Genomic DNA, 22083 nt, shown 5'->3' on the forward strand with positions numbered 1-22083 from the left:
AACAACCTCAACCCGACTGACTTTCTCTGATGACCTCAATGTATCGATCTGTGAGGAACAATGGACCTACTGCTGCTCCCAGTCCAAGGCCCTAACGCCGAACTACAAGCTGTGCTTGATACACATTCAATTTTTACACTGAGTCTACCACATGCCTCTATTGCTGGTGCGAATGGGACTCATTGAGTATGCACGCTGCGCAGCGGCGCCGCATGTTGACTTTCTGCACTTAGCGTGGGATTGCTCCGAGATATGGGACTTCTCAAAGGAGGGGCTTAGAAACATGGCAAGTATCACAGGTCATTCTCCTAAGCACGATCCCCTAGTCGGACTATTGGGCTACGTCAAAGACGTTCACCCCAGGCGCCCAGCAGGAGTACGTGTCTTCATGTGATGGTGCTGTTCGCTCATGCCCAAATAACATTAGGGCCCCTCTGGTGACTTACCCCAGACTTCATGGAGACACGACTGAGGCCTTGTCTGACTCCTGCAGTGTCCACCTGACTGTGGGTGTGCCTGACTGTCCATCCCCATGAGGTGCCCTGCCCAACTGTCTGCCAATGTGGGTCCTCAGTTAGGTCTATGTACAAAATAATTAGGGCCAGTTAACAACACGTCTAACTAGACTGAAGACTAGGCTAGGCCTTCAATCTAGTTAGGAATGCTGTTACCAAGCCCCATTGACTTTGAGGAGTATAGACCCCACTGATGGGCAAGTTCGCTTTTCCTTCTTCCATTCCTTCTCATCCTGCACCTTCTCTATTCCCCCTCTCCCGTCCTATCCTCCTCTGGCCTCCCCTATCACCCTCTGTCCCATACACTTACACAATGCATTCTAGTGATTTGGGGATTATATGTTTACCAATTTCACATTGTATTTGAGTCCGGAATACATACTGTACTGAAGTTATACTGTAACTGCTTACTGCAAAACGTAATAAAATATTTTAAAGAGATTTTTCCGTGCTGCCTTTGGGTATGAGCTGGAAGTTATAGCCTACCCCACTGAATTTCAATTCTTGGTGCGAGGAGGGGACCACTGATGAAGCATGTCACCCTAGGGTGGGTGAGGGCTTTCGTCCTAAAAAGAAAATGTATTCTTGAGTTATAGCATTTTTGCTTGGGTTATTAGATTTTGATCTCAAGCTTCACATGGCCAACTGCATCTCTGTGTGTCTTACATTTAGAATTACTGGGGATTTGATGCATGTACTCGTCAATAAATTCCCCTGACCCCCTTGTGTTGTGTGTGGCTGTGCTGTTCATGATGCAGGGTGGATGCAGGTATAAAGGAGAGGGGCTTAACTGTGTGAATGAACATATGATAATAGGGGTGATGGGGTATGATGTACTTAATGTTGTGTAGGTTATTATCTTCGTTTAAACAGCACAGGAGTTGGTAGTGTGGGTTCACGATGGTCTGTGTGTTCACGTATAAGGCAATCAGGCAGTGCCCGAAGGGCTGGTCTGACAGGTCAGTGTGTGGGTCGTATTTTTTTTACTGTTTGTTGGCCTATTTTATTGTCTAGTTGGCCAGTTGTTACTGTTGTTTTCCCTGATATTAAAACATTGTTTGAAGTGATCTCAAATCCATGCAGTCTTCCAGACTTTCAAAACACTTATATAGCTTGTCTTTACAAGTTAGAAACTGCCCCAGCGTGCAAACAATGGGCTACGTTTTTAAGCTGTCTAATTCACTATGGAGACACTATTATTTTGGTGTCTGGGCCTGTATTTTGATCCCAGTGTGACCCTAGACAATGGCTGTGGACGGTATAAGCATTTGATGATTGGTGAATGGAAGTAAGTGTAAGTGACTATTGGTGATTGTGTAGACATCTAATCCTGGGTGTGTGATCAGATGTAATGTTTATTGGGTGGCTGTATGATGTCTGTGTTGCAATATGATGGTGGGTGGACATACATATGAAGGCGGGCATGTTGGCATATGATGGTGGGTTTATTGACACCTAATGTTGTTTGTGAGGACGTACAATAGTGAGTGTTAAAAATTAGGTTACTTGTTGACTGAGGTGTGAGCCCTGGCCAAGCAGCAACTGCAATCCTAGTCAGAGTAAGCGACAAGTAAACCTCAAATGAATCTGTGCTCAGTTCCCTGGTAGCTTGGCACAGAGCAGTCTGGCTTAACTAAGAGGCAATGTGTAAAGTATTTGTGCAATACTTCAAACAGTAAAACTGTGAAAACACCATACAAAAAGATCCCACACCAGGCTAGAAAAATAGAGCATAATGTCATAAATAAAACCATACCAAAATGACAAAACTCTAATCAGAAGAACCAGAGTTTGAAATTTCTTAAAGAATAAACTGTAGTATAGCTCCTAAAAGCATAAAGTGGAAACCATGGCCCTCTGGTCGCGCTGGACTGGGTCAATGGAGCGCAGGTCAAATACAGTCCTAGATTAGTCCAGCTGAAGGTTTATCTTCTCAGGTTTTGTGCCAAAAGCCCCGTTGGAGAGTGCAGAAGGGAGCAAGGAAAGCGTTGCTGCCCGTGCTCAGCGTGCCATGAGGAGCAGGCCAGGCATTGCGGACAGGCGGGCTGAAGTCTCGCGTTGGAGGTCCTGCACGGTGGTCGAAGCTTGCTGAGTGAAGAGACGGACTGGCGGCAGCTAGCACTCATTTCCGGTGTAAGTAGTGAGGTTTAGGTGTGAACTGGCCTGCTCATGGGCGCGAAGAGCCTAAAAGCGTGATTTAAGAGCCCGCTGAGCCACATCAAGGGTTCAGGATCTTAAGGGCACCACTAGGGGGTCAGGACCATGCTGCAAACGGGTCCAGGAGCTGTTGGGGAGCCTTTTATGTCCCTGAGGCTCAGATCAGGATGCCAGCAGACTAGCTCTTTGAGTCACTCTGGGGCCCTGAGTTTAAGATGAAGTTGCAGGTCCAGTTCTTCTTCCCCAGGCAAGAGGGCAGCAGGCTAGCACAGCAGGGCAGCATTCCAGCAAAGTGGTAGTCCTTGTAGCAGCACAGCAGTCCTTCTTACTGTCACAGTATCCACAGGTCGAGAAGCGTACTGAAGAGTTGATGTCTCAGGTCCTTCTTTTATACACAGTTGTGCCTTCGAAGTGGGGAGAGGCTTCTAGATGCATGCCTTTGAAGTGCACAGATGCCCTGGATTCAGACTAACTACAAGGGGTATGCAGCCCTTTATGTGTAGGCAGTGCACAGCCTATTCAGGTGTAAGTGAGGGTGTGGCCAGCTCCTCCCTCCCATCTTGCCAGTGATGGTCCTCCCTCTCATCTTGCCAGTGATGGTCCATCCAGTCACACCTAAGCTCCCAACTTTTTACAAGTGGCATTTTCAGAATCTTCTTTTAAAATCTGATTTCAGCATAAGTTAGGCCTTTAAATTTGGATTCCTGAGACAAGAGCCAGTTATCTCTTCCCATCTGGAAATTACACTTATAAAATGTAGTAAGCTAACTCCAGTGTTATCCTATGGGAAAGATAGGCAACAGAGGCCACAATCGGAAGACCTCCGATTGTAGACTCTTGTCTGCTTTGACAGCATGTTCAAAGCCTTGAGTGTGCTCGTGTTTCATACAGTCATAATGAATAGCACAAAGGCAAATGTCTCTGCATACATTAATAATTATCATTATCCAACACAAGGGTACCTATTTGAACACCCTCCAAATGATGAAAGACTAATTCAGCCCAGTCATTGTCCAAACATCACTTAAAAAAAAATTAACAATGTAGTCCAATTGTGCCAAGACACCTCTTGTTTTACTCATGTACTATCAAGGAAAGTGTGTAGGTAAGTTTGCATGGGGAGATTTGTGAGGGAATGTGGCCAGTCTCACTCTTGGCCCCACTGAATTGAGTCTCAGTATAGGAAACCATCCTACAATCACTATACAGAAGGGCAAGATGGCAGCAGCGGGTTGATTGGCCATAACCTATTACATAGAGGACAAAGGGTGAGGTCCGTCTACTTTGCTGCACTTGCAGATGAGCAGAAAGTATTCTCACACCATTAAGTCAAGTTTCAGTCAAGGCTTGGGATTGAAAATGGCTTCAATGGAGCCCTTCTATCTGTCTTTGGCAGTTCAGCACTCCCTATGTGTGTCCACTACCTCCCTTTCTTGTGCCAGCCACCCCCTACAACCTGCATGTCTGCCTCTGTCCTTCTTGCAGTCCCATACGCCACCCTATGTCACAGGTGCTTGCCCTGGGCATGCCACCACATTCCCCATGGCAGCTCTTCTATGTGCCCCATTCCTCTCACAGTCCATCCTGCACCCTCGTAGCTCATGCATGCCACCTTACCCTTGTGTCCCCCTCCACTCTTGTGTAGGATCTCTGTTGATCCATCAACTCACCTCTGTGCGGCGTTTGCCCCCTGCCCATTTGTGTGCTCCCCATCCCCCTGTAAATGTAATGTAATGTAAATTGACACTTTTATAGTGCACTACTCACCCGCAAGGGTCTCAAGGCGCTTGTACGAATACCGCTGTGGAACCCATCCTGGCTTTTCCTATGAGGCGTCCACTCCTGGGCACCCCTAAGGTGGAGGCCAGGCATCCTTAGCGTTGTGGGGGCCGTTGTGGAGATTAAGCAAGCTATTGCCCAGAGTTGCAGAGTGGGACTCTATGATTGGAATAAGCACCGAGGCGAGAATTATCAGGTCCGTGGAATTTTTTTGAGCCCAAGACCAGCAGAGGCAGGGAATTGAACCCTGGTCCCGGGCCGGATCTCTGCAGGAGGGTTTGCCGCTCTAACCATTGAGCCACAATTCTCCACTTCTCCCTGAAGTCCCTTTGTGCTGCCTGGAGCCCCTTTATTAGCCTTCCTTTCCTGCAGCCCTTCTTTGTGTAACCCAACTCACCTGCATTCCTTCTGAGAGCTCTGCTTCTCCTCGGCATCTGCTTCTAGTCCCCTCCACCTCCCAGCCGTCCCTCTGAATGCACTTTGCGGCCTACTCAATGCATACTACTTGACATTTAGGTATTTTTTTCACACAGTAATTATACCTCCAGTGCAGATAAAATACAGGATTCCATTGAATCCTTATTAGTGCTTTGTCAGATTGAGAACACAAAATATAAAAAATATAAAAACTAGTACAGTGTGTGTAGAGCTCTTACCTTTGTCAGATCCATGTATTCTTTAAGGCCTTTGGTCATGCACCAGTACCGCCACACATTCAGCGCATACAGCGTAGCCTTGGTGGTGTTGGGACTCACAGCACTGATACACAGATCTTTCAAGTCATCATTATAATTAAATACTGGGAATTTGTTCAGCTTCGTGGAATATGCTAGAGAAAACAAAAAGAGATTCGAATCACTAAGTAAATCTTGCATGGTGGATCCAGAATACATTTTAAATTATAAGAAAATGGTCAATCAAATTAAAAGTTTTTCTAAACAAGGGACCCAAAAATCCTTAAGATGATACTGTGCTTGTGAGCCCATTGAAAGAGCTTAAGTGAACAAATGATCTGCATCAACTTAAACTAGGGTTGTCTTAAAATCTTTCCTACTTCTCTCTTCTCTCAATCAAAGGTGAACTACAGTGAAAAACTGTAAACTAATGTGAAAACAGCAGCAACCATTTTTCAGAAAACAGAGAATTGTAAGAGACTGTGGGCCAGATGTACGACAGTTTTTTGCAGTCGCAAACGGGAAATCAGCCTATTTGCGACCGCAAAATAGGTCTGCCCCATGGAGGGTTGGCGACTCGCTATTAGGAAGGGGCGTGCCAAGGGCGACCCTTCCTAATAGCGAGTCGCACTTCAATCTATGATTGTTTTGTGACTGCAACTGCAGTCGCAAAACACTCACAGTTTACCACCTACTTCAAGTAGGTGGTAAGGCACTTGCAAACAGGCAGGGGTCCCCAAGGGACCCCTTCCCCTTTGTGAATGTATGCAGAAATATTTATTAAGAGCAGGCAGTGGTCCCACGGACAACTGTCTACTATTAAAAAATGAAACAGAAACGTTTTCTTTTTCTTTTTCAATGTAGCCTGTATTCCTTTAAGAAAAACGGGCTGCATTTTTTTTACAACTGCTTTATTTAAAAAGCAGTCACAGACATGGTGGTCTGCTAACTCCAGCAGGCCACAATCCCTGGAAGTGCTAACCATTCCCAATGGGGTCACAAATTGCACCTGCCTCCTGAATATTAATGAGGCAGGCAATTTGTGACCACATTAGGAATCGCAAACAGTGACTTCAGAGAACAATTGGAGCAAAAGAAGTGAGATATGGCACCCATCAGCTTATGTTGCTTCCAAACCTTAGCCCAGACACATCTATACTACTATTATAAAGAGAGAACTGTGTCCTTTGAGCCAGGTAAACTCGAAAGGTACACCACCAATCCAAACTCCCAAGACATCTTTGAAAACCTCAGGGCAAGCAGAAGGACATAGGCTATTAAAAATAAAAAAATATACGTTGTTTAAAAAATGTAGAAATAAAAATAAAGTAGTCCCTTGCAAGTAGCGCCGGCCGCGACGTCTGCGTGATGACATCATTTGCACTCCCTGGCAACACTTTCTGAAATGGTGGCGAATCCTGCTGCCCAGGGTGCCCAAGGCTGTGCAGCTCTGCGGACCGTGCCCACGTGCGTGCTGACATCATTTGCGCTCCCTGGCAACACTTCCTGAAATGGCAGCGAATCGTGCTGCCCGGGGTGTCCGAGGCTGTGCATCTCTGCGGATTGTGCCCATTGACGGAAGATCGCGACCTGCTGGGAGGACTGCCGCGGCCCTGCTTGCTGCTGGGCGAAGTGGCGGCCTGTGCGGGCGTGGCACCTGGAGCGGGACCGGACAATCCCTTAGAGCGCGGACGGGGGTGAGTCGTGGAGTGACTGGTGCTACTTCATGCGCGGGGAGCGGGAGGTAGCAAACGGTGAATTACAGGAGGAAAAGCACCTGGAGCGGAACCGGCGGCTGAGGTAAGGCTCAGGCTCTTCGGGACACGGGTGGGAGGGGGCCGGGGCCGGGGCGGGAGGGGGAGGGGGCGGGAGGTTGGCCCTGAACAACGGCGGCTGAGGTAAGGCTCAGGCTCCGGGACACGGACAATGTCGTGGCGGGCGGGGGCCGGGGCGGGAGTGCACCCAAGCCTTAAATGCTGCACCCAGCCCCCTTCTGCCCCGGGCAACGCTGGGGCGGGCTGCTAGTTGATACATAAGGGGGGACTGAAGGATGTTAAAATGGAATTGAATATTTTCCATATTTCAGCGTCATTGTGCTTCCCCATGAAACAAAGTTAATCGTACTAGCAAAAAAGTACTGTTTGAAGCAGGTTCGTAGCGGGTGAGGCCTTCTTCGCGAGCAGGAGTGATGTGGATGAGAGTGCTGCTGTGCTGGTAGTTCTTGTCAGTGCAACTTAATCTATGGAATTAAAACCACCAAGATGGGATGGAGTTGTTGATGGAGTAGGTTTCCCTGCAAGAGTTGTATCAGACTGTTTACTTTGATGCATTGTCACAGCTGTTTTCACCTTTTTCAGTTTAGGGTCCACTTGCGAACTTTGGGGTTTACTTTTATGCTTGTTTGACTACACAGGAGTGTCTATAATGATGAAATGCGCTTCTTGTAACTTTGAATGGAGTGTCTTTTTGTGGCGATGTTCGGCTTTAGTGTGTTTGGTTGGTTTTACGTTGCCTCTTTGATGTGTGCTCTTTATTTATAAAAAGGAGTTTAAAACACTTCTTGTGCTCAAAGATATTTTGAATAACATTCAGTTCATGGACTTAGTTGCTGCTGTTTAAAAAACACATTCTGGCCTTAAAACTTTCAAAAAGGCTTCATTTGAAAGTTTGAAGCTCAATTTTTAAAACACTCTATAATGAAGGCTGTAAACTGAGAGTGGAAGCTATTAAAAAAAGAGATTATTGCTTGCTAGCTGGCATAAAGACTTCCATTGAAGTTATTGAACGGGTTATGTAACTGCTAAGAATCACGCCTACTTAGTGGCAGTGCCTCTTTGTCCAATGCAAGGGCATTTTCAGGTCTCGCCTAGGCAGTGCTTGTGCTGTCTCTTTGAGATGCGCTGTATTCAGGATATGGGTATGAAGCTAAGCCCATCTTTTTAATTGGCTCGTGTCACTGTCCTTTCTAAATGGTGGCTTTTCATTGGTCAATAGGCTTATTTGTCTCTCCTTTGTGCCACCCTTTCTCTTCTTGTACCCTCCCATAAGGACAACCCCTGTTACATTTGGTGTTACTCGCTTCGTTTTAATTACAGCCTCTGAGCACTATTTTCTTGAATGTCTTTTTCCTGCCTGCTGTTGCAGGCAGGACACGCTCTACCATGCTCTCCTGCTTTGGGAACCCGCCTTGGTGTTTCACAGCATTGTGCAATGTTTTAAATTTTGTTTTAGCTGCAGGCACACAGCATTTCATCTTTAACATGGGGGACGCGCTTTTGTTTGCTTATGCCCGGCTCGGCCAAATCAACATTTCAAACATTATTTTTTTCATTTTACATTAAGTAAAACTTTTATAGTAGCGGCCACGCCTTCCTTTTGTGCACTGCGCTAATTATTTAAAATGGCAGCCGTGCTTTTGTTTTTTCTGTGCGGCTCGCCAAAAGCAATTTTGCAAACATTAGTTTATTAATTCTTATCAGCACACCATGCCACGCTTTCAGTTTTGTACTAGCGGCCACGCCTTCCTTTTGTGCACCGTGCTTAGTATGTAAAATGGCAACCGCACTTTTGTTTTCTTCTGCGCAGCGCACCAAAAGGAACTTTGCTAATATTATTTTATTAATTCCTATCTGCGCACCATGCTGCACTTTCAGTTTGTACTAGTGGCCACGCCTTCCTTTTGTGCACCGTGCTCGATATATAAAATGGCAGACGTGCTTTTGTTTTTTTTCTGCGCGGCTCACCAAAACCAATTTTTCTCGCAGCACCATTAACCACATGGTTCCTCTCCATGTGCTCTGGGTGCTACCAGCGGAATTACAGAGGCATGGAGACCTTCTGCTACAGGTGGCCACAGCACTCCAGGTTCCTCAAGCCAGTCTTTTCCACCAACATGGTGTTGAGCAGTCTGCAGAACCGGAAGAAGAAGGAAAAGGTAAATTGTGGTGGTGAGCGGGTATTAGATGTCATGGGCCACTTGCGTGTGAATGACGGAAGCTGACACTGGGCTCCTTCAGTGAGATTGGCTTGAGCTCTCCTGGGTTTTGGGTCTGCTTCTTTCTCGTTGTTCTCTCCCGGGGACACAGGGCCGGACTGGCCATAGCAGGCACCGGGCATTTCCCCGGTAGGCCTCTAGGGTGGGGGCCCGTTTTGGGCCCCTGGGCGCTGTTTTTGTTACCGGGGGGTCAGCAATATCGGCCCTGGTAACAAAATCGGTCGAAACGGGCCCCCGCAAACTGCTTGGCTGCACTCCCCCACACCACAGGGTAGGGGGGGGGGGGGGGGAGCTCAGCAGTTTGCCAGGGCCGGTTTCTGTTCCCAGTCCGGCCCTGGTTGCTGTTGGGCTTACACGTTTGCTATTGCAGTAAAATTGAGTTGAAGTCTACTGGGTTTTTTGTCTGCTTCGGTGCAGCTGCCTAGTTGCACACACTCTGAGGCATGTCTGGCTCACTGGCTGCTGAGATTACACGTTTGCACATTCAATTACTGTGTTACTACACTCAGTAGTAAACTTTGTGCAACTTTTAATGTGCATGTGCCCATCCTGCTGCAGAATGTAAAATCAGTGAGCAATGTTAATGTATCGTTTAAAAATTAAAAAGAACAAAAACGTCTAAAAACCCTTCAAGTTTTGGTCATTCTCGTCTGGTATTCAGAACATATCAGTGTAAGGCAGGCTTACAGCTTTACGGGAGCAGCACCTCTCCTCACCCCTGTGAGTGTGAAGCTGACCTCCAACATAACAAGCATTTGCAATGCAATAGGTCTCGCATTTACGGGAGTTTGAGCTATTGGTATTCCTAATGGCAATGCCTTTTATCAATTTGTTTTTAAAACCTGTAGGCGGTGTGTTAGCACACACTTTGTACCTATAGTCCTTGCTTGGGAGAAGCAAGGCTGGCAGTAAAAGAGGTGCAATTACTGCCAGCCATGGCTTCTCGTAAGTAACAACTATAAGTACACAGTGTGTGTTGTGCAAGTTTTAAAAACACATAAATAAAAAGGAAGAGGATTAATAACCTCTCCCACCTCCTTGATCTATATTCAAGCCATGTTTAGGAGGTTGGTCTGTGATGGGCACAGAGTTTGCGGAGTGGTAGAAGTGCTCAGTCCTCACAGGTATTTGGCAGCGGTTAACCTTTGTATGTCAGGCGGATGACTTTGACATCTACTTTGAGCCAGTGGAGCATTACAAGGTGTGATGAGATAGGCTGTTTTCCTCTTATAGCCAAAGAGGTGCTGAGAATTGCACGTTTAACCTTTTGCAGACTGAGGATCTAACAGTGGTGGAAGGGGGTCGTTTATAGCAAGGAGGATCTAGCAGTGGGGGAAGGGACGTCGTTTACAGAATGGGCGTTGCCATTGTTGAGGAGAGAGTGGAGCAGGGATGGAGGATTAGGAGAGGGATGAACAGCGACATATGCATTTATATTGATAAATACCATATGATTTTCTTTAATCCCACTTTCAAATGTATGCATACTTAAAGGAGGTCACAAACAAAATAAGCATTGGTAAAGCCAATTGGTCTAGCTTTGCCCGTCAATCGGTCTGGATTTTGTCAATGCATTTCTTGTTTTGCCATGGTTTTTATAAAATATTGTTGTGGGAGCTGCTGGGCCCTTGCCAATATTAAAACCATTTGAAAAAGCAAAAATATTTTTGTGTTTCAGAAATAACACATTTCCATATTAGTCCCTAGCACTGAAATTAACTACTTTGAGTGCTGAAGTTCTCATTGTGAAAGGACAGAAGGTCTTCACTCACAGTGAAGTTAGCTATTGGCTGAAGTTGGGCTGACTTGCTGCCCCATGCTGTATGCTGTAGTGGGTAGAAATACAATGTGAATGACACAAGAACTGATCAAAGGATGAAGACGGCTGGCTCAACACCCGTGTAAGCATGTACAACTTACATATAGTTCATATAATTTTACTATAATAAAAAAGTCTCTGTTAACGCCGGACCTAAAGACATGCCTTCCCTGCAGAGTTTACCAGGCACTCTTCTTTTTTGTAATTTTATGAGGTCCCATACAGTTAGCAAGGTACACTGCCTTTATGAAGCTATGTTCTCCACCTAGATAAAATGAAAATCCTTCCCTTTGAGTAAAAACTGCTCACATAAAGAAAGAGTTTTGCCCAGGGCAACTGAGGGAGAGGGCAGGATCTGTTGAGAAGTGGTCTCCTCTAAACAGCCTTGACATCCTTTGCCTACTCTGTCCAAACTCTGAAAGGCCGCATGAAAGTAGTGTGTAACATCAGCTTCAGGGGTGAAGATCTCTTCCCTACCACCCCCCCCCAAAAAAAGCAAACAAAGTAACATGGATATGTTTAAAAAAAGTGTTATGCAGTTTTTATGGTGTTTCTAATCTTACTCCGGAAAGCATCTCTCTTTCAACTCAGCTCCAACCTTTTCCTTATTCTGGAAAGCATCTCTCTTTCGACTCAGCTCCAACCTTGTAGGCCACTTCGCTCCACTAAGGGCTAAATGCATTAAAATTGTAAATTGCGAATACCTAATTGCGAATTCCTGAGAATCGCAATTAGGTAATCGCAACCTAAAGGAAAACGAGATGCTTTACAAAAAGTAAAAATGAAAAGTTTTCTTTTCATTTTTTAAGACCAGGCAGTGCTCCATGGGACCACTGTCTGCTCTTAAACATGCTTTTACAATCATTCACAAAGGAGAAGGTGTCCCTTGGGGACCCCTTTCCATTTGCGAATGGGTTACCTCCTGCTTGAAGTAGGTGGTAATATGCGAATGTTTAGGACCCGCATTCACTGTCACAAAACATTCAAGCATACCCTTAGGATTCGGCATTTGGAAGGGATGCCCTAAACAAGCCCCTTCCAAATACTGAATCGCAAACCCATTTTGCGATACAGTAACGAATCGCAAATTGGGGTTTGCTGCATCTGAAAAGCATTTTTTGCGTTCGCAAACGGACTGATTCATGTGACCCTTAGTTTGAACATAGGTACCACATGAGAAGGCCAGTAGTTATGCTGAAGCAAGGGCACAGCTAACCCACAATGGACCTCTCTAAGTTTCTGGCATGTTTATCCTGGGATTTTTTATTATGTGACCAAAGCCCACTTTGAGATTTTTTCTTTTGAGTTTTGCTTAAATCAGTTTATCAAAATTAGTTTTACAGTTAGCGTATGCAGTTTGCACATTTGGTATAGCAATTTGCACATTATACATGAGCGCAGTGGTACACGACGTAAGTACATGGTATACATTGTGTTACATTCATCAACTATGAATTATATCAAAGTTAATTACAGAGAATAGTGCTTGAATAGGTGTCAATATTGCAGCGTATTATTCTGGATAATTTATGCGCTACAACCAATATTTCATAGCGATGAGGCCAGTGGTGCACTCAGCAATAAACAGGTGAACTGAGTAAAAAGAAACTTAACCAAAACTACAACAGTCCCCCCGCCCGTCTCAAATCCATTTCCCACACACTGAGCAGTTAATTGATGTGCACATACATGTGATCAGGTAGTAGCCAGGGACCCTGTGTAGGGCATGTGGTGTGTATCCCAACCAGCCCCAGCAGTTGGTGAACCGTTTAGTGCACTATATTGTCGGCTGCGGCGGCGAGTCAGTGCCGGCGCTGGGAGCTGAATGAACGGTAGTCTGCAGGTCTGCTAGGAGAGCATCCCAGTTGGTCAATATGGGGTATTTGCATAGCCCTAAATTATCTTCCCTATGCAAGGCAGCACGTTCCACTTGAGCCCAAGTCATAACAGATTGCATCCAAGCCATATCCACTGGTGGACCCGCGCCCTCCATCGATGAGTGATGATGCACTTGGCCGTTATTAGCCATAGATCAAGGAAACAAGATGTGACCTTATTTTTCTTTGCCCTGCTATGGAGACCGAGGAGGCACACCTCCCAAGTTCGTAGCTCCAAGTGTCCCGTCTAGACGGACAGCTGAGTTATGCCCCCTTGCCAGTTGTTTTGGGAGCACGGGCACTCCTAAAGCATGTGCAACAGGTCGGCGACTACAAGGTAACAATGGAGGCAAGCTGGGTCTGTACGCTGGAAATATCGGTTTAAATTTGCTGGAGTGGGGTAATCCCTGTGCACAATGTAATAATGAATAAGGCGAAATCTGGAGTTGCGGGTGGCATGGACCAGACCCCGTAGCAGCGTTTTCCATTCCCTGTCGGTGCAGAGACAAGCCAGCCACTTGCGACGAAAGGAGGTGAGCTGTGGGCCAGCATTTGATCGCAGAAAGTCTGTAAACCAGCGGATCTGGTGTCTGCCCTGTTCTATTACAAGCAGATATTGCATCAAAAGGTAAGTCGGTAGCTACAGTGCCATGTCAGCCCATCTACTTCCCATGGTGGTCACTAGTGAATGATGTAGAAGGCAGTGGGGAGGTGGGAGGCCATCTTCCTCAACAGACTCACAGGTAAAGGTCTCCTAGTATGTAGATGCCTGCCGTGTGCTAGGCCAAGCATAAGTCAATCAATCAATCAATCATAGGCATTTATACCGCGCACTACTCACCCGGAGGGTCTCAAGGCGCTGGGGGGGGGGGGTCCGCACTGCTCGCACAGCCAGGTCTTGAGCTTCCTCAACAGACTCACAGGTAAAGGTCTCCTAGTATGTAGATGCCTGCCGTGTGCTAGGCCAAGCATAAGGAGTCACTGCACATGTTAGGAAAAGAGCTCGGTGATAACAGGAACATGCTACCCAAAACAACTGAGAGTTCGGTATGGGGGTGTGCGTGTGCAAGGGGACACTTATGGAGGACATCTAGCTGACTGAAGGCTTACTGTTGCCTTGTCTGCAAGCTGTAAACCTGACATCCACTTGGCCACCTGTTGAAGATGAGATGCGAGATAGTAGTGCTCAAAATGAGGCGCCACAAGGCTGAAAGAAAAGTCTGTGGGCAGATATAGATTCCACAAGGCAACCCTGCAGCAAGAATTCTTCCATATGATTTTCTGCATTGCTTTTTTCAGGGAGCTAAAGAAGAGAGCAGGAATATAGAGGGGGAGATAGGCAAAGTAATAAAGGAGGTGGGGGAGATCGACCATCTTAAGGAGCGGTATACGTCCCGACAGAGGCAGCATACACCAGAATGTCATTTTGCCCTTTGCAGATCGACATCTTTTAAGTGCTCAGCCGCATAATACACTCTGATACCCAGGTAGCGGAACGTGTAGGGCTGCCAGAGCACATGGGTCTGGTTGAGGACAAAGTGGGGATCCACCAGTGAACGGGAAGAAAGGAAACAAACAAGATTTAGTCCAGTTGACCTTGAGGCCGAACAGATGGGTGAAGTGATAAGTGTTAGGGCGATTGCATCTGGAATGGAGGGATGGTCTCTTAGGTAAATACGTAGGTCATCGGTGTAGAAAGAAAGAGTGTAGACCATCTCCCAGGAGGGTACCCCAGTCTGCGCTCCCGGCATGGAGGGCAAGCGCCAACGGTTCTATGACAAATGTGAAAAGCAGGGCGAAAGTGGGCTGCCATTGCAAGTATCCCGGTGAATCTGGAATGAGTCAGATACCAGGGGGCAGTTTTGACCCTGACCAGTGGGCAGGCGTAGAGTAGCTTGACCAGATTTAAGTAGCAGTACCATAGCGTGCTAAGGTTTTGAACAGTCAGTGTGCGTCACAGAGGGAAGGAGGGACTCAGTGCCAATGAAACTATCAAGCATTAAGACTTTCTCTATTGATAAGTGGCTTGCATATTGTCCTTTTTTCTGCTGTATACTGTTTAACAATTACCAAGGGTGCATGGTCGCTGGCATTATTGGCATTTGAGCCTAGTTTGCTCTCCTGCTGGTGCCAAATCCCCCTGAGCCACACAAAAACTCTTTCAGTGCACATTGCTCTATATGAACAAGCAGTGAAAGTGAATTCAAATGAATGGGATATATTTTTTCTAATTATGGGTGAATTGATTTGAAATATGGAACATTCGATGTTCTAAATAGAAATACAAAAGTAGATTCCCGTTGCTGGGCTGAAGCAGAAAGCACAGTTTTACAGAGGCAGGAGGCCAAGGTGCTACGAAACTTCCCCATTGCACGACAATGGGATGAATTTTTCATAACCCTGAAGGATGAAGCCAGGGGCGACACCAGTCCCCATTAAGGCTTAGGCCATATCATAGATTGTGCTTAGGCTCACCAGGGCATGACCTGACTGCACACCACTCCTCAATAGGTAAAAAACATAATTCTCTTCAATTACTTTGATGAGAGACCAAGGCATACTCTCCCCCACCAACAATGATCTTGTTGAACCCTATAGCTTGGCATTACCACTGCATAAGGTCCAGAAAGGAGATGGAACTTCCCATACATTACTCGGTTCTACCAAATATGCATTGTCTTTACCAACCTCACCTACCCACCACAGCTTTTTTGTAATTATGTTCTCGTTCAGTTTTACGAATGCTCTTCCTTGTAACCTAACATAGAACCGCAGGTAGTTAGACTAATTAATGAGAATGGCCCCACCTTTCCTTTCTGGCACCTTTTGAAAGAAATGTTGGTAAAGAATTTATAATGCTATCACTGGATTGTGTGACAACAAGACATATGATATGATATCACTTGCCTGAATAGCTCACCTCAGTGCAACTGAATGTTAAGGTCAGTAGAAGTGGAAAGACAAACAGAAAAAAATAAAGTTAAAAAATACATCTGTGGGTCAACTCCTTCTAAAATACGCAAGAAATTAAGAGTTTTCCATATCTAACCCTTATTTTGCTAACTCTATGTTTATTTGTGGCGGACTACGACTTGAGTTGGATCTCTTGAGTATTGAAAAACCCATATCACAACATTGAACCTCACCTGTAGTTGAAATTGCTTCTGCTGAAACGGTATATTTACAGATCAGCTCCCGTTAGACCAATTGGATGACAGTGAGACGCTGGACTATCTAACATCGTTTCAGGTGATCCTGCTGCAGGAAACCCGGGAATAGGCTTTGCCAACAATACTTGGCTACATTCATTTTTCTAAGCCTGCAACAAAGGATTCGCCTTATAGCCACCATAGTAAGGGACTGGCGATGTACATCTCTGCATCACAAAAAGAAGTTTGTAAACCTAAACTAAGGACGTGCTCTGGCCTGCAAATTGTTCTGAAGCTGGTATTCAAGCACTACCCCCCTGACTTTATTGAATACATACATACCACCAGAAGCAAAGGCCAAACAGAAAGACTTTGAGCATCTAAAAATCGAACTCAGCAAACTTTTGGAAGGTCTGTATCCTACAGAAATAATTCTCTTCGGTGATTTGAACATGAATCTGCTTGGTTCCCTACAAGAAGACAAGACTTTAGCAGCCCAGAACGCACACTAGGCAATTCCAATCCAGAGTCAATGTCAATCCTTCAAGCTTGACAAAAAGGGCAGACAGGTCCTCAGAGCATCTTAACCTTGGGGTTATCAGCGGCTGCTTACCATCAGACAACCCACCAGCAGCAACGTTTCATAACCATACAAGCAGCTCCTCAATAGACTCCACACTGCTATCGGTCATCCTCATCCATCGTGTCAACTGCTTTAGAATAAAAAGGTAGGAGGTGAAAGGCACCACCTCCTGCAGGAACTGTGTTTGGACATTTATCTGGGCAGCCATGCACCAGATGAAGTAACATACGGCTCTGCTTATGCCATCAATAACAGAAGGATAAAATGGTCAAGTAATGAAAAAAAGATTGTACCTAGCAAAACATAGCTGAGGGAGAGGCTGATCAAGCCACCTGAGACCAATTCACAAGACAGTTTGCTGATTTACATTCTGTGCCTATACCGGGCACCAGAAAGCAGCGCAGTAGCATAATGACAGCTTCCCAAAAATGTAAGGGTCTAAAACGCACTGCAAATCGGGTCCGTAAGGTTCTCCAAAAAACACCAAATAATTATTTCCAGCAACAAAAGCGAGATCTGCCTACAGAAGGCATAGATAGAACGTATAAAGAGATTAATGACAAACTCAGAGCCAGACGATTAATGGACTTAAAATCCAACAGACAAAGATCCTGGTACAATGTGAACAATCTATTATTCCACCCTCGCCCAGCTCCCCCAGACTGCCATTTTGACAGCTGTCGCTACCCAGCAATGCCACTCCTTTACCTTGTCCAGCAACTCCCGGCACATGGCGCAGTACCTCTGCTCGCAGAGCACTCACATCTTGGAGCACTGGAAGCAGGCGGCGTGATCGCAGCGGCCCAGCACCATCACCTCCAGCTCCTGGCAGCACAACAGGCAGTTCAGCTCGGAGCCAGGTCCAGAGGGGTGGATGGGGACAGAGGGCTTCCAGCCGGGGACAGTGAGGTGGGAGGCCGGGGAAACTTTTCGGGATCCGGGGTGAGTCTCTGGGCCCATGCGGGCTCTGCGGAGCATTCCGGGGAATGCTAACATCTCGGCACTTGACGCTGTTTTGCCTGTTTACCCCATCCGACATGGAGCAGTGGCCGCTGGTGCTGCAGGCTGGCCGCAGCCGAGGGAGAGCTGCGGCAGGCTCACGCTGGGATAGAGCGACTGTGGCTGAGGGGCGGGTGCAGGCACTGCGGGCTATGCCACTGTTTTGTCTGGCATGCGTATGATGGCATCGCGCGCATGCAAAAAGGAGTGCGAATCCATGGACCAATCAAAGGACAACTAAGCACTGAAAATGCAATAGGACTCATATTTACGAGAGACCTATTGCATTTTCAACAGAAGTGCATGCGTGAAAGAAGGGGGGGGTCGTGTGAGTAGTTATGGTCCAAGGTGTTACGGACTACGGGAGGGAACGGGGAAAGGCTGGGCAACAAAACTGTTGTGGAAGTAAAGGGGCTGATAGCCTCGGAAGGAGGAAAATGACGACATGGCCGGGAGGAGGCGGGATTAAGTTCCCAAAAACCAAACAAAATGCAGCATTTAGAATTGCGGCCAATCAAAATGATAGCTGGAAAGTGGGCGGAGCTTCCCACCACTATACTGTATACAGCATCTCTCGACGAGACAGCGCATGCACTGCCTAGCCGAGACCTAAAAAGGCGCTGGACTTTTTTACTCATAGCACAAATCTGCTGTATATATATGTGGAGCCTTCATTAGCTGCTGAAAGATGAATTATTCCCCTCCAATTGGAACTGTGACAACGTCTTATATAAGAAAGTGAAATTGTTTAAAAGAGGACATAAGCTACGTGTCTTTCTGAAACCAACAGATCTTTGCCAATGTACTTGTCAAAAAGTGCTTTTTAACATGTAACATGAACAGTATGGAAAATGGAAAATATTTATTAGAAGTAAATGATAATAAGCACTGTACATAAAAAATGTTAATGAACATTTCTGCTGTATATCATCCTCTGCAACTTTTCCCAAAGACCCACAGATGTTTTGTCGCACTGGCTCACAATGTCTACAATTTCACATATAAAGTGTTTGAGAAAACAGCAATACAACATCATTTTGGAGACTTTTAAGACACCCAGCCTACTTGAAATATTTACCTTGCTTGCAATGATTTTCATCGCAATTTCTTACTGTGATAAATAATGTAAAATGTATGAGAGGTGTGCAGGAGCACCAGCAAGATGGGCCGCCAAACCGTAACTCTCCCGTTGCCTCAGATTATACGGGTAGTTTTCAATCCTTGGTCGTATGGCAGTAGTTATTGCAAATTTCACCGCTCCTGATGTCACGCCACCACGGCCGCCATTTTGAATCTGTGTCCTGACTCATAGCTTCTGTGCACCTCTGGTCACACTTTACAAGAGGGATGGCGATATTTCCTCATCTTTACTTTCTTTAGGGGCAAATCTCATGCAGGCTACTAAAACATTGCCTTCTTCTCTAACTGATTCGTATCCTGAAGCAATATTATTGGCCAAGCTTCAAGCCAACCCCTGTTTATGGGACATATCACAAAGCATACGTACGTAGGAGCAACCATTGCTTTGAATACATACTGACTGGTAAAAAGCAGCAGCTTACTTTAGCAAGCACTGGCAAAGCCAATAGGTTTTGCCGATGTGAAATCTATTGGCTTTGTCAATGTTTTTCAGACATGTTGCACAGCAGCACAGGCTGCTGTGCAAAATGGATTAAAGTAAATAAAGTATTAGCACTATGGCACGGTTCCTCCATGAAATGTTCATGAATTGGATCTTTTAAAAAGGTATTTGAGAAGGATCATTTTAGTACTTTGACACAACGGACATATGAACTTGAAACCATATTTAAGCTCCATTTTTTCCCCAGATAAAACAGATATGACAGCAAAGCTTCCTCCCCATAAGAGTTGCATTAATGTTAATTAAACCAAACTTATGCCTCTTTCATTTCATACCATAGAAGAACCTGGTCGACAGTTACACTTTCCTCAGAATCTGCATGCAGTTATCAGGACGACACAAATGTCTGTGTTAAAGCTATAAGTATCAATGCCCATTTCAAGCATCTGTACTTTTTCAATGTCTTCAAACACAGCAGAGAGGAAGGAAAACCATATAAAAAAAAATCTTGCATCATCTAATATTATAAATTTACTGTTGATTTTCCATTTATAGGTGTGGTCTCTTACAGCCCGACGTACATCTAATAACAAGCGCAAATGGGGTATGAACAGGATTTCAGAGTTCAAGTTCTGCACATATTGCACTAGGAGCACCATTTTTTTTGGTTTGGCAACACAAATTTCTCAAAATGTATCCTGAAAAAATTTGCATGGAAAAACCTATTGAAAATGTAAAATATGCAGTTTTACCACTGGCAAAACCGAAACAACATGTCTCTACTCCTATTCACCCTCGTGATAAACGAAATGCCTCCATGGACTTCAAAGGCGTCACCCTAATCGGAAACCTAGATCACCCTAGGAAACGGATTGTTCTCTATTCACCTTAATGGGAATCCCACTTTTAACAATCGGACTTGATTCACATTTTAGAGTCAGCAGGATGGCAAGTACACACATAGTATACTCTCATTCCATCATGCAGTAGCCTAACCTCATTTCTCAACTGTTAAATCGTACGCTAATAACATTTCCTCTTGGCATTATTATTCTGTCTCAAATTTTCTAGGAGGGTTGTGGGGGCAGGTAAAAAGATGTGTAGAGATGAAGACAAACAAGGACAAAGCGGGCGCAGCAAGTAACAAGGATGTCAGCAGGGTGGGAGGGACAGAGAGGAGTAGAGAGCGTCTGCATACACATGCACTCTTATTGAGTGCTAGTGTAAAAATAAAAAAGTACCCCTGCAAGTAGGCGGCCAGTGGAAGGTCACTGGCCGCAAACCAGGACACTGTACTTGGTCCAACCTCCATTGAAAATCGGAAGAATGAAAGAGAAAGTGGAAGGAGGTGGAGCTACCAAATAAAAAGCAAAGAATCGAGAGTGGTGTTGGAGCCAACTGATGGTAAGTAAAGGTAGGGAATGAGCAGGCTCTAAGCCCATTTTCAGCTTTTCTTTTGTTTAAAAGAGATTTCGCAAGCACACCGATGTGCAGGCAAAACCTAAAATGGAGACCCTTTTTCCGCCACTTCTAAACCTTTTACTTTCTCCACTGCTCTCACCAACCCAAATAAATAACCGACTGGCAATGTCAATAAGAGGGGAAAAAGGACCCCACAAAATCTCCGCTACCAATAACATCGGAGAATGTTATGGATGAAATCAAAAATTTCAAACCTTTTGTTGTGAAAACGAGCATCACCCTTCAGCGAATTGAACAAAAATGATCAGACTTGGAATCTACAGTTTCAGAAGCAGAGCAACGAATAAGTGATGCGCAGGATGTAGTAGCTAAAGTAGATGTGCCGTGGGAAAATCCAGAGCAGTTACCCGCTAACCCCAAAATAATCCTAAAAAGGGCCTTTTGGAGTTTCATGCTAAGTAGGACCGTAAATATTATGACCAGTGGTACCTTAGTTGCAAAATTCCTAAACTTTAAGGATGAACCGCTCTATGAGATCTTTATGGACGAGATAGAGCCGCCACTTGCCAAAACTTTATTTTAAAAATTTCGGTATGGGAACTTATTAATCAAAACTACGTTGGCATGTTGGGCTAGGAACCGCGATTCAGAATCCCCAGTAATGGATGAAATTTGCCCCATGTGTGACCTCAACCAGACCGAAAATGAACAGCATATTCTATTTTTCTGTCCCCTTTATCTACAGGCTAGAAAGAAGTGGATTAAACCAATATGCCTACTTTTAGGCTTGAGGTCAGGCTCACAGGCTCTGAGAATCCTAACAACAAATACATCTCAAAACATAATATTTAGTGTCAGTAGATTTTTACTTTCCATCTTTTATCAAAGGAAAAAAATAGGGCTACAATTGTAACTGAACTGATTGCTTGGGATCGACATGATGGTCCACCCTATGTTCTATGAATGTATTTTTCCGCTCAATTTATCCTCCGACTTGTATTGTTCTTTTTATGTATTGTGTTTTAGTATCCAAGTGATAACATGTTTTAATAATTATTAATGAAATGCAATGTAATGTATGCACTGTCTTTTATGGCATTTTAGCCGAAATAAAGAATTTAAATGAAAGATGTGCCGTCAAAAGCGGATTCGGAAAATAATAACAGACATATCAATGTGAGAATTTACAGAATTTCCAAAGGGAACGAAGTCTCTGACATGATTACTTTTCTACAAATCAAAATTCCCAAGATCATGGATTTGCCAGAGGGCTCTGACCTCAACATTCAAAGAGCTCACTGTGTAGGATCTTGGACCTTATCTAAGTCGGCCTTCACTTGACCAAAAGGTATAAAAGCCTTTTTTCTATAATATTCAGATCCTTTGAAAGTCCTATCAGCTGGAAAGCCGATTCACCTACTCTCACGCCTCCGGACCGAATGTCAACATTTGGTCCGGAGGCGTGAGAGTAGGTGAATCGGCCACTAGTATCCTGTAATCAAATTGATGGGATACAAACCCTCAGAGTCCATG

General features: G+C 45.1%; 1 protein-coding gene across 1 annotated transcript in view; it reads right to left on the bottom strand.

The window, feature by feature from the left end:
* The window catches only part of KIAA1958 (KIAA1958 ortholog), a 354519-nt gene that overhangs the window by 41073 nt on the left and 291363 nt on the right, over window positions 1-22083 (bottom strand). The window contains exon 5 of the mRNA XM_086962055.1: window positions 5108-5280. Within this exon, the coding sequence (XP_086818181.1) occupies window positions 5108-5280 (173 nt within the window). The remainder of the gene's footprint in view (window positions 1-5107; window positions 5281-22083) is intronic.

The sequence above is a fragment of the Lissotriton vulgaris genome, chromosome 3_1 (assembly GCF_964263255.1).
Source record: "Lissotriton vulgaris chromosome 3_1, aLisVul1.2, whole genome shotgun sequence".
Classification (NCBI taxonomy): domain Eukaryota; kingdom Metazoa; phylum Chordata; class Amphibia; order Caudata; family Salamandridae; genus Lissotriton; species Lissotriton vulgaris.